General features: G+C 31.0%; 1 protein-coding gene across 1 annotated transcript in view; it reads right to left on the reverse strand.

The window, feature by feature from the left end:
- Positions 1 to 6128, reverse strand: part of LOC105364391 (uncharacterized) — a 51195-nt gene extending 45067 nt beyond the window's left edge. The window contains exon 1 of the mRNA XM_011502304.1: positions 5935 to 6128. Coding sequence (XP_011500606.1) covers positions 5935 to 6019 — 85 coding nt within the window. The 5' untranslated portion in view covers positions 6020 to 6128. The remainder of the gene's footprint in view (positions 1 to 5934) is intronic.
- Positions 6129 to 14791: the final 8663 nt, after the last annotated feature.

Consider the following 14791-nt stretch of genomic DNA (forward strand, 5'->3'; position numbering starts at 1 on the left):
CGCTGTATTTCATCAATACATTTGAATCTAAGTTGATTATTTAGTCTGTACATGAAAAATTGTATATCAAGTTTTGAAATCTAATTTAAAAATTTATTCAATAATACTGTGTAAAAGAAAAAAAAATTGTGAAACTAGCAATTTACCGATAATAATAAAAAATCTGTGATAATGATAAAAAGAAATGTGATTTCATAATATAAAGCAATACAAAAATCAATAATCATCATCAAAAGTAGGATATATGTGTAGGATACATGTATAAAAATACATACGTTGTCATGCAATGGCTTATACGTTAAAAAAATTTCAGTCCCAATTTATCAGAGAAAGCAATAAAAAGGGTAGAAAAATTAATGAGCATGATTTAATATATTAGTAAACGACGAGGAAAGATAGAAAAATAATCCTAGGGGAGAAAATTATACCCAGGCGCGTCACGTGCACCACAAAACAAACGAACTCCGTTTTATCGTTACGATGGCAGCTGTTGTGGTTCCTTGCCCCGCGATTCTTGCTCCGTTGTACATTTTTGCCTTTTTCTTCTGCATTGAATCAAAATTCAGGAAGCCTGCTCTTCCTGCAACGAGGACCGTGATCGGATTTTTATTTTCTCTGTTTTTGCAGTGGGCGAAGCGCCGCCTGTGCCTTTATGAATATCATTTTTAGTTCTGACTATCTCCGATATTCATTCTTCATTTATAAGTCATTCGTTTGTTTATTCATTCGAGCATATATTTGTTCAATTGCTCGTCCGTTCCTAAGTATGGATTGTGCGTACATTGTTACATATATGCAAGAAAAAAACGGGCGCTTGCAATCTAGAATTTACATTTACTTGAAGATTAAATACTATTAATCTAATAAGTATTGTAAAAATTAATAAAATTTTTGTAATTTCATGCTTGCATAGAAATACCTTATAATATCGACAGAAAGATAATAATATTATTGGCATGTGAACAATTTTGCCTTTCTAATTTTCTTAAATTAAATTTCAACATTAGATTAGAAAGATTGAATAATAATTTAGACTTTTTACGGAATTGCTATTAATTAAGGGATGGAAATTTTTCGCAAAAAGTATTTTCGCAGTATCGCATTAAATGGAAGGGTAAAATTATTATAGCAAGCGACTTTACTTTACGTAGCTTCACATAAGCAAAGTTACCAGAATGTGCTCTGTAAACAGAATTATTACAAACAAAACGAAACAAAACAAAAAAAAAAAACAAAAAAAAAAACAAAAAAAAAAAGGAATAAGAAGAAAAAAAAATGAGAAGAGAAGAAAACAAAATAAAACAATAAAAGTACCTTTCAAGCCCTCCAACGTACTTGGAAAAATTTTTATTACCACATTTAAAAGTCTTTTCATTAGAAAATTAAAAAGAAATTTCAACAATATTCACTTCTCTATGACTGGAAATAAAGATATTGGCAACGTTGTTCCAATTTGCTAGATTGACTGGTGAACACATACGCACACGAGCGCGCGCATCCATAAAATTTCATACGACTCGTATTATCCAGTGACCTCGCTTATCTCCCACCCTCCCCCTTGCAACAACAATCGAAAATAAAGGCAAAGTTTCATCCACATAGGATTTCACGGTGCTCGAGGCCTCCATCCTTTACCTCAAAAGATGAATTAAGGCCTCGCATCTTGCCACGCGGATATGAATTACGGTCATATCCCTCACCCGCGGACTCTTCCATTTACGCGTAACGACGACGCTGTGCGTTCACGACGTCCGTTGGGAAATCCGGAAACCCGGAGTCCTTCCGGGACGGACGTACCCAGGGGAACGCTTTTTTAAATTGTAGCTTTCGTCGGTCATAGGACGCGCTACGTCGATCAAAGCCTTTCCAACGTCTTTCGCAGGAAAAAAAAAAAACGTCAAGGAAAACTCCAGCCATTAATCGACGTTGTCTCTCGCCTTCCTCAACTCCGACGCGAGACTATGTGATTTTTAACATAGGCTGCCTTCTCGTTTAAGTAATAATGCTCCTCGTTGATGTTCCGCGAGCTGTTCTTTGAATGGACGCGACTGCAATTGATTTTTTGTGAAATAAATTACGCGACAGAGCTTTGAGCTTTAGAGAATGAAACGAATAAGAGGAGGACGACATCCGCGATGTTGTCCATAAATTGTACGAAAATAGGGACGAATTTGTTACTTTATTTGACCAGGCAGCACGAAACTTATGATCGAGTTTTAGAATTTTATTGAAATCGTAACCGCTATTCATTAGGAATTTTACATTATTTATTATATATATATATATATATATATATATACATATATGTGTGTGTGTGTGTGTGTGTGTGTGTGTGTGTGTGTGTCTATATGGCTAAAGAATTATCTAATTATCGTTGACATTCATTACACACGTATTTTCACCATTTTCACGTCAATTCCGATTAATTTCTAATTTTTTAGCTTTTATACGAATGACATATACCAATGTATAGGTAAATGTAATAACGGTGTCTCCTCTTGTTATTTCTTGTCGGTGTAACATTATTACAAAATCTCCATTTGTAGAGTAAGTTTGACGTTGAAGTAATTTGAAAATATAATACATCGTTTCGCGTGTATTTTTAAGGAAACGAGGAATTATAATTATTTCTATATGAATCAGCACATCATATATTTAATAATCTTCTAAACACAGCTACTTTCGCACACATTAATTCAACAAGTAAGTATCAATTGATCGGATGATGATGATCCGTATGGAGAAAACGATCGTTATTGAAAAGGAAATTATCTGACAAAATAACGGCTCAACGGCTACATCAAACAAACAACTTGCTGCTCTGAAATCGTCATAAAACAAAAACAAAAACAAAACAAAAAAAGCAAAAAAAATAAACTACAAGGAGGTGATGGATCTACTACTTTTTTCAGTACATTTTTTTCTTTATTTTTGTTTCGTTAGCTTTTTCCCAATGTTTCCGCAATCGTACGATTATTTATAATGCCGGTAAATAAATAGAATAGCATATGTTCTCGTAACTAATGACTTTCTGGAACAAACTTTTCCGAGTACAAGTAAACACAACTAACTTCTTGCCACTTATTTTTCTTTGATGATTCTACAATGAATCGATCAATAAAATAATTTCTCCGTATTTTATGTCTCAAAGTACCATCAATTGCAAATTAAAAAATAAAACCCCGTTAGATAGTATATTAATAATATAATGCAATGATATAAAATTGACGTTGGAATTTTTTTTAGTTTTGTGTTTTAATTGAAGAACAAGGCATCGTTTTATTTCTTGACTTATTCGACAATTCTATCAGAACCAACTTCCTCAGAAATATAATCTCGCAGATATTTTGTTTTTGGATTCATATGCGTAGCTAAATTCTTAAATATTGCAAAAGTCACGTATTTGTCAAGGTATAATATTATCGATTCAAATTTATTGAGCGTTAACGACTACAACTTTCAAGTAAACAAGATAGTGCTTGATATCACGTAAAAGTACTAATTGAAACGTATATTCATTTGTATTTAAGCTAATTGTTTGGCATTTAATTTTTTTAAAATCAAAAGCTTTCATATTTAAACATATTCTTCTTCTTCTTCTTCTTCTTCTTCTTCTTCTTCTTATTATTATTATTATTATTATTATTTATAATAAAAGAAAAAATGAAGTAAAGCAATTTCAGAATATATTTTTATTTATAGGGTAAACAACTCGTGTTTAATGGAATTTCTCGTTATATTTAAACTATTGATTATACTTCGTTAATTTATTTTTCCTTACAAATAAAATGAGTATTTATCGAGTGAACAATTTGATATAGAGAAAATTCATTAATTAATCGTTTCAACTTTTCAACATTATCCAAGTATTACAAAAAAAAAAAAACATCTATTTTAGAAAGTACGAAATATAAATGACGCGGCACTTCAACTAAATATAGCAGGAATCGTTAAAAGATTAAATCGTCGTGTTCATTTCAATAATCTTCGATACAATTAATAAGCTTTTCTCGACTTTCATGGATTATCCCAGACGAACGAAATATCGCACTCTAACTGAGCTCGATTGATGCTCGATCAGTCAAAGTGAATCGTCGATTCCTCATATTCTTCTTGCAAAGCCTGAAAGTTGTTATGGGAGAGAGTCGCTTGACAAATGCGATTCTCTCACAATTTTAATCTTGCATCACTTGTATTTTAAGGATTAACGCCCATCCCGAGGGTCTACAAGAACATATATATATATATATATATGCATGACGATTCAAACCAGCGGGCTAATGGACGAAGATTCGTCGATACCAGGCCAGATATATTGGACTATCGATTACAACTCGTTTACTTAGCTGCCGCGCAACTAAATTTCAAGATTGAAAACATCTTCCTACTTTAGCCCTCTTCACTCCATTTTATTTCTTTTTTCGTTATCACGTCGCGAAACCCTGCCGATGTGCCTGCCTGAGTCATCCATCGTGTCAATTGCCAATCGATGCTCTCATTGTATAACCGGCACACAGAGGCAGAGAGAATTGCAGCTTATGAACGGTTTGCTTCGTGCCAATTTCCGTTGCTATCTACATCCTCCCTCCCACCTCTTACTATCACTATGTCTCGCTCACTCACTCACTCACTCTCTCTCTCTCTCTCTCTCTCTCTCTCTCTCTCTCTGCCACCTTATCCATATCTGTCTCTCCAACCTCCTCTCCATTTCACACACACACACACACACACACACACACACATATATATATATACACACACACACTCTCTCTCTCTCACTCTACAAATATTTTTCTTTCTAATCTCGATGAACAATTTTTGTTAATATGAATGCAGGGCGACCGAGGCCCCATACCTTGTTTATTTATGACGTTGTTCACTTATTGAGCCTCTAGACTCTAGGGATTTAGTTTGCGTTATTACTTGAAAATTATAATCGTGATGGCTGCTAGAGATGATGTGGTTTCGGGGCTATTTTCTAATTTAGTGTTTCCTAATTCCTTTTTAATTGTCGTTCCGTTATTTAAGCTTTCAATTTTGTATTCAATTATTAAAACAATTATTATTATTTTCGACTATATGTAGATTCATAAGATTTACACGGTCACATGTAATTTATACATTTTATCAGATACCGAATTTAATCGACTAACCCATGAATGCTTTACGTATATCTAATGAACCTGTAAATCTGTACGTTTACAGCAATTATAATTATAAATTTCGAAATGTCAAAATTTCATTACTGCTCGTATTGAGCAATTGTTTCTTCTTTTCGCTTCACCGCCGAAGGAAATGAACGTAGAAAAGCGATTACGGCGATGCGTCATTCAGCCGTAAAGCGTTTTTCAAAGTCTATAAAAATATAAAAATCTACATTAATGGCGTAAAATGAAAATATTTTCACTCGAATAAATGCTCGTCTTGACAAGTACTTTGATATAACTCTCCGGTAAAAATAATAACAAAAGGGCCAATCGACATTCATTCCCAGCACCATTTCTCTGAAAAACCGATAGTTTTCGCAGGGAAAGCCACCGAGACGGACTCGTCGATGCCACCGAGGCGACGAGCGCCGGCGTCGAGGTCGATTGCCGGCCGAAAACGCAGCACGCTCACGTGCGACGTCCGAAGTCGTCCTGAATTCCTGGGCTCGCTACGTGTTGCATCGCCGCGTATCGCCGCGCGTTTACGACAGAACTTTAATTGATTTCAAAATTAAAAACATCATGGAGTGTGAAATTGCCCAGTGCCGTAAATCAGTTTTATTGGAGCGAGCAGTACAAGGCGATCGCGAACAATTTGCTCCTGGATATCCAGCGAAAAATTGGCTCGATGGGAATGCAAACGCTGCGGCCGTCTGTGCCGATTGATCGATAGCCCCGGACGGGCCCCCAGCTAATCTTCGTAGAAGCTACGAGCGCAATAATGTACCTGGTACGGGCGCGGTGAGAAAGGCCTGGCTCGAGGCGAGGAGCATCGACAAGAGCAGGAGGAAGGACCAGAGCAACGCGATCATCTTGCCGATCAGCTCCGCTGTCGTCGATCCACCGAAACGTGACACTCGGCTCCTTTGCCGTCTATTATCACGGCCCTGTCTTAACGGTTGCCGAGTGTTTAAAGGGGACTCCCGATAACAAAAATTAAGTCCTCGATCGAGGAGATACAGGCCCACGCACATTCACTCACTCGTTTAAGCGCTCCGACTCCGAACTACTAGTTAGTCAGCGGTGCACTGTTCGTGTTCCTGCCCACGACGTCGTAATATACATAAAATCGCTGAGATAGCCCCACCACACTCACCACGTGGCCGCTGCCGCCGACGCCGTCGCCGCTGTCGCCCTTCTACCTCTCTATTGGCGCTCGGCTCTAACCATTCTGTTTCCTCCCTCCCTCTCCCTCCCGCGCTCACCGTCCCACCCTCTCTCGCCCTCTCTCCCTCGCTCCCTCGCTCCCTCGCTCCCTCGCTCCATCTCTCTCTCTCTCTCTCTCTCTCTCTCTCTCTCTCACCTTCCCACCCACTGACATTACTTCCCTTTCGCTCTCGCGCCTCCACTGTATTTCAATCTACTGTTTGTTTCTGTGTCTTCTCCTACTTTTTCACCTGTTTTACCACATCTCTTTCCTCTCGGTAGTTTAAAATTCGTTTTCCACCGTATCTCCCATCTACCTCTCTCTCAAACGAAGTAGTCTTTTCTTTTAGTCGCTCGTATATTTCACTTATAACTTCGCATATTTTTATTTTTATTTGCGCTTCTTCCTTTTCATTATAACAATTAGCTCTACATTAACAATTATCGCTGTATTAGATTTTAAGTACTCATTAACATTAACATTATTAACATTATTTTCACAATGCCTCACATTTACCAATTAAAATATAATAATTTCAAATAATTATCTTTATTTACTAACATTTGCAATTAATAATTGCTTGGGATATTTGTAATTTATAAGAATTTCTCGAGTGCTTATTAATATTTAAATTTAAAGTCTCGTATGCGCAATTGTTATGTTGGTTAATGTCATAAGATTTATAAATAATCACGGGGATTATTGTGAGAGTTTTTGTATAACTTTGTTTAGCAAATGTTGCATGTACCTGTGTTTATGCGTGTAATATTGAAATATAAAGCACATGTGGAAAATTAGATTTATTAATAGTATATTTCCTAATATTAAAGAAAAAATCACCCAAGGACTCTACTAATGCCATAAAAATTGAAACAAATATATTTTCTTCTTATATTATATTATATTCATAGAATCCTTTCTTGCAATTCATAAAATGTTCCCATATTGCTCTTTATATGTTTCCGATGCATTTCATTTCTATTACACTGTCATTTTCGCGTTTGTGAATATAACAGCAACTCAGACTATTGAAAAAACAGATATAACTTATTATTAGAAAAAGATTCTTTTACATAAATTGTCGTCGTAATAGTAATTTCTTATATTAAAAAACTGGTTTACTTTCTTATTTTCATGTTAGCCAGTCTTTGTATATTTCAATTTTCAATTTCAGTTATCAAGTATGTTATTGTAAAAAGCAAGAGGTATTTTTAATTATTAAGAATTCCGAAACCTACAGCTAAGTAACATACTATAGTAGTAATGATTTATTAAATTTATTTATTAAATATGTCATCGGATATTAATACTAATTATATAAAACATATTCAAAATTTTTTTAAAAAAAGTGTGATAAACATTTATCGAATAAAAACATCAATAACTTTATATATATTTAAAATAAACTTAAAAAAACTATCATGTATTGTATCAATAAAAAGAAAGTATTCATTTGCATTGATTAAACTTTGAATTTCATTTAAATTCACATTGAATAGAGTCAATGTAATTTTTGAATATATTATATTATATATAAAAATTGTGACAATTTTTTATATCTATTGGAATTTCAGAATTATTTTACAAAAACTGTATTTTCATACTGAAAATATACAAACTAAAACGTTATTCGTCTTATTGTATTAAAAATAAAATCAGTTATTTGGTATCAAAATATATATTACCGTATTCCATAAGTCTTTCATTGTAAGTTGATTAGAGTTTTATCATGAGCAAACATTCAGATTTTTACCTTCTATAATTAGAGAGCGATTATTAATTTTCATTTGATTAACCCGTTTGATGAGTCAATATATATATATATATATATATATATACAAATATTTATACAAATATATTAATAGGAATGTAGATTAAAATAAAATCAATTGTTAAATTAAAAGAAAAATTATATTACCTATTTTACGGTTATTATATAATATTTTATAGCTATAATACAACAAATATCTTATACAATTACGGCAATTATCAGGTCTTAATTAATTATGGACCATGATCTAATTAGGAATAAAATTATTCAAATTACTGATATTTATACGAATAAAGAAAGTTTACATGAAAGGATGATTTTTTTATTTTACCATCTCCTGTTTTATATAGTAATACTATCTTTGAATAAACTACAATAATCAATATGTAGTTTATTCAATTTATTTATCTCGTTACATTTTCATCTCTATAACATAAAATTTTATACATCACATCCAGTTGTTCTTAATTTAAAGACAAAATTCTTAATCACGGTAATATGCTCCAATTGATCAGTGCAGTATGAGAAATATTTAATATTAGCATATTATACAAGGTGTGCACGTTTCGTATCAGGTCAGCTTGGATCGGACTCATTAGTAATGGTGTTATATACTGACTCTCTTGTGTACTACGGCAGAATAGAATACGAAGGACTCGTCCTTTTTAACTACCACCTTTGTCGTTTCTCGGACAACAATAATACATCCACAATGCAGCGCACGGAGGTATATAACCACCCAGTGGGTCTCTTATTCTATAGATACTAATTCCTGTTGAGTCACGTATATTCCGCTCCTCTAGTCGACAAATCCAATCTCACAATATTTTAAAATAAATTGTCTAAATCTATGAACAATGGATTATTTATTATGATCTATTAATTTCGTTAACTTGAAAATAGCCTAGGATAATTATACCAATCTGTCAAATATCATGGTAGACAAATGACTATGACATGAAAAACACGTTTCATGAATAATGTTTAATCGAATTATAATTCAAAACGCTACAATATTAAAATGTGTGTAAAATCATAAAATTATTACTTATATTACATACCCTGAGAACAATATAAATTATATCTACAGTCTACTATTTTTTAATAAAATATATTCTACTAATTGTGTAATTTGTTCATCATTGCAAATAAGATTTGCGTAGAGATAAGAAGTTTGAAAGACAAAATACACATCCTGCAAGTATTCTCATATAAACACCGTATTCTGTAAAAATGTTAATAATTCCTAATGGAATATTTATAACGAATATTATTACGTTTATTGATAATTAATAATTTCATATTAATTAAAATTAATTAATAATTATTCGATTTTCCTGTTAATTCATTCGTTTGAATGAATTTTTTTTTTTCTTTCATTAAATTGGACTAATGCCCTGAAAATTCCTACTTTCGAAATAGTTAAATTAGTAAAGTATCTGCACAGCATGGCTTCTATATCCTTAAAATTAATGAAACTTTCGTATTGTACATGTTGTATCCTCTAATGGCTCTTATAAATAAAGTAGCAACAACTATTTAAAAATACTATTGATATGGATATTGATAAAATTTTCATAATATAAGCTTGATGCGCTATTTGAAAAATATATCGTTCCTTTTATTAAAGAATATTTATTGGATATTTATGGAAAGGTTTTATAAGACACTTTGATTATAACCTAAGACTTTGGAAATACTGATAATATATTCATTTTGCGAAAATGTGTGAAAACTTTATATTATTACACCTCGTAAAGTCTTAAGGTCTTGTTACCTAAATTATAATAATATTTGATAACAAGTATTTTTACTTCATAAATGATACTTAAAATTTAACAAACATATGAATAAGATATTTACATTATTTCTATATTTATAAAGTAATTCCAATAATTTTATTTGATAAATCACCTCGTATTATTATTTTTACCTTTCAAATAGCTGTACAGATAAAAAAATAATCCTTTTAATCAACCTTCGTTCTCATAATATTCCAAAATAAACTAAACTTAACTTATTAATTGAAAATTATACTGAATTTTATATATAATTTCATATATTGAATTTTAATACCAATCATTAGTCATTATACAACTATTAAGCGTAATAAGTTTAAATAAAAATTATTATTTTATAAGATCTATTATTCTCACGATATTATTTTGTATAAAATAGTATTGTTTGTTTTTATTATCAAAACTCTCAGAGGTGTTATTTAATCTTAATCTATATAATCAATGCAAATATTAAGGAGGTATATTATTTTAAATATTGGCACAATTCCTCATTCAACGATATTCACGTTTATTTTTAAATCAGAGCATTCTCATATTTTTTTTTTGCAATTTTTTACGAGAAATTCGGAATAGATATTTTTATTAGAATTATATTATAAGTAATATTATTAATTATATTATTATTTATTATTATATATATAAATATATATTATTATTATTATTATTATAAAATTATACAATAAATATTATTAATATAATTCTTATAATTAATTATAAGAATTATATTCTTTATGGATCCAATAAACTTGAGAACGGAGCTATTGTGTAGCAAAGACATAAGTGAACAACATAAAAGGAATAAGATAATCCTAACTTCAAATTGCCATAGTTCTCTATCCCTCATTTTATAACTGCTGTACTAAACGGAAGTGTTTTAAATTTTAGTTGATGATAGGATATAGCTATTCTCTTAATATGTATACGAACATAAACCAAAATATTTAAATACTATTACATTTTTAATACGAATGAGGGTGAAATTAAAACAAAAATCTTTATCTTTTTACGGCATACTTTAATCGAAAGTAAAGTTTCGATATCAAATTTCTGTTTAGCGTGTAATCATAATTCTTATTACATACACTTTATACTTGTCTTATAAAGAAATCTTATAAAACTCTCAAAGATTAATTATTTTTCATTGCAAATATTGAATCGTCACAGAAATAAAGAAAATCTAATAGTAATTTACGTTGATTTTTAAATATCAAGTAATTTCTCAAATTGACGTACGATATAAATGATGTTTTAAATTAATGCAAAATGAGAAATATAGTTATATTAATTATTTTATAAAATATAATGAAGCAGCAAACTCGAGCAAATTTAATCCAAATAAGTAAAAATATTTGACACTGAAAGTATATAGAACAGGATCTGTAATATAATATGCAAGCAATATGATCGAATATTATTCGTATCGGTAGCGTTTTCTCATTTAGAATTAGATTTTCATACATTCGTCTGTTCGTACAAGATCGTGAATAAGTGAAAAGAGTACCTCGTACATGTAAAAATTAAGCATGTTAAAGTGTACTTAATATTCTAATTAAGTAAAATTGATTACCTACACGTACGTGAACATTATAATTTATAAATCCAATTAAAATTAGTCATTAAATATTCTGAACTTGTTACATCTGTACAGTAGATTACCGAATTGCTGTTAAGAAAAGTAATATACTTATTAATTTGAATTGTAAAACGGCTTAACTACCAATTCAGAATGCTAACATGGAAGTTAGCAAATAGATGTAGCCAACGCATAATCGAGAAAACGCTACAATTATCATAAAAACTTACAGTTTTCGAATAAACTTGATGAAATTCAGAACATAGCCTTGAGAATTTTTCATCAGACGGCACCTTCCTCGGATATCTCAGATAGCCAAAGCTTGCACAGAATTTAGCGTCGGCCATATTTTGAAGCTTTCACAAAATTTGATATAATTGGTTGAATAAAGGCGACAGTGTCGCTACAATACACTTTATCGACTATAGATTACACCGCAGCTTATAATAATGCTAGAGCGAAAAACAAAAAAGATTGCCTTTCGCTTTGAAAATTGAATCTCCGAGGTGCTTATGGAAGGATAGAAAAGCATTAGACACTTTTCTTGTTTTACGCAGTCATTTGTGCAAAGAGAGGATCACCTCGAAGCCACGGAGAAGCAGACGATGGCGCGTGTATAGGCCGATCGAGGCTCCACGTGTCTTTATTAGCATGCCTGATAAAGTCCGCGGGACGGTCGGGTTTGAAGCGGGGTGGGGGTGGGGGTGGGGGGAGGGCGAGTGTCGAAGCGCCGTTGGTGATGATATTCTCGCACGAGATTCAAGGCGCGGAGGTTCCGTTTCTGTTTTTGTATTTATCAAGATGCCTTGATGGGCGTCGCGCACTCGACGAGTCGGTCTCATCGCGATCTCGCTTCCGTCATCTTTAGCTGGCGATTAGTCGGTTGGCTTTCAATCTCCATATTTGTTTGCGAATGGGCGCGCAAGAAATGCGCGCGCGATTGTGGCCAATGGATTTACATATACCATTCGTGCGATATTACGAGAAATTAATGAAAAAGCACTGAGTATGGTTGAAAGTTATATAATCCATACGACTTATTTAATATATTTGCCACTTTTATTTCTACAATACTTCCCTTTATGCGTATAAATATATGGCACGGTAGTATAAATTCGTAATGGAAAAGATTTGCTACTCCAATACTCACTTCATAAATATAGAAATTTATAAAGCACATTTTGAAGTGTAACGATAATCGCTAAGATACAAGAAAAGTCAATTACTAAATTATTAGCCAGTGTGTATGTGCGCGAGCGTGCGTGCTTACGTATGTTCGTAAAGTCATACAATAATGGTCCTTAGACTACGTAGGGCTTTCAATATTTTCTCTTGCAAATTGATAAGAAAAATTTATATGAAAAATCAATATTTCTTGCATAGTTCCTAATCTTAATGAATATTTCTTCACGATAATTCAAATACCTTGAACTTTAAAACATTTCTGTTTTACTTACAATTTTATAAAAGGTATTGGTTATATAATTTATTTAAAAATTCTCAATATTTACTTTATTATTTAACATGTGCAATTTACATATTCTTCATTATTCAAGTTATTTTAGTAAAACAATGGTGAGGGTTTTCTTTTTCTACTTTGTATAAGAATTATAACGTTACTGTTGACTCTATATATGAGTTAAATCTACGCGATATCATACTTAACTTTCAGTTATTTAAATTTATATTTTGGAATAGTATTTTTATACGATAACATTAAGAAAGAGAAATAAAGAGAGAAGGGAGCTACGATGCACCTTGATTTGGTAATATAATCTAATCTAATACAATCAATACTTCAAAAGTTCTTTAAATTTATTATATTTTATCTGTGATACAATACTTCTGATAGATTTGTTACGCCTTATTAAATGTAATAACAATAAAGAAGAAATCAATCTTTAATATCGGCAAATATGACAATCGTATATTGTTTATGATAACAATGGACGATGTATAGATTGCTAAAAATAACTTAAAATGTGTAAATATTTAAAATTTGTTTTAAAAATAAAAATCAATCTCTTGAAGTTTACTTGTTAAAGAAAAAATCAGAATTAAGTAGTTAATTTAAAATTACAATTATATAAAAGAATAGTATCAAAGTTGTTTATTAAATATTAAATATTATTGACTCTTCGTATCATTTTCACTATTTTAGGTAATCAATATATTACGTATAATTAAATGTAATATAAATAAATAAATAAAAAATGAATTATATCACATTTTTCTAAAAAATGTATACATTATATGATTGTCTAAATGACAACTTAGCAATTGTTTCGTATTAGCCCATTCTATATTTTATTTTATATTAAGAGAATAATCACGAAAGTTTCCATAAAATTTGATCGTTAAACAAAAAAACATTATCAATTTTATGAGATCAAGATTCATAGTTCCATAAATTAGTGCCAAGTATTATATTTCTATAAGACAAAATTTCAAAGTATTAATCATTCTACATTTCATGTGTGAAAGAAGTATAAGTTTAAGGGATACCAAACAAACAGATTTTAATTGTATTTTCATATAATGAGAATATATTTCATTAATATGTTTGATTAGGATTTTAAAAGTAAATATATTTATAAATGTAGCAAGTACGTAATTTTCATTGAGCACAATTTCATTACTTTCACGTTTTTGGTAATTAAAAGAGAAATAATTCGACGAATAAATAAAAATATTAATATATTTATAAATAATAGCTAGAAATATAATTTTATTTCATATGAATAATAGATCAATGTATACTTTTAATATGTAATGTTATAATAAATAAACATATTGGCTTCAGTAGTGCATTCTATCAATAAAATCATTTTTTATTGTATATAATCAATGTCATATATAACTATTTTAATATTTTAACAATATTCGTAGGATTTTAGATGAGTTTCTGGTAATCTTGGGCAAGTGATAAAACATAAAATTTCATTAAAATCAATGTTGATAAAACATACAGTTATACACAACACACACACGCACGCACACACACGCACACGCACGCACGCACGCACACACGCACACGCACGCACACGCACACGCACGCGCGCGCGCGCACACACACACACACACATATATATAATTATAAAAAATACATTTAATTCATCATAATATTTAGTAGTTAATACTTACGTAATGAGATAAAATTACACAGCTTAACTATATTTTTTCAGAACATAAAGGTATAATTAACGAAATTGATTAATAGTTATTTTCTGTGCGTTGTTTATCAAACATTACAATTATAAAGTTTCAAATTTAATAAGATTATTTTATTACCCA

The sequence above is a fragment of the Ceratosolen solmsi genome, unplaced genomic scaffold, assembly GCF_000503995.2.
Source record: "Ceratosolen solmsi marchali unplaced genomic scaffold, CerSol_1.0 scaffold31, whole genome shotgun sequence".
Classification (NCBI taxonomy): Eukaryota; Metazoa; Arthropoda; class Insecta; order Hymenoptera; family Agaonidae; genus Ceratosolen; species Ceratosolen solmsi.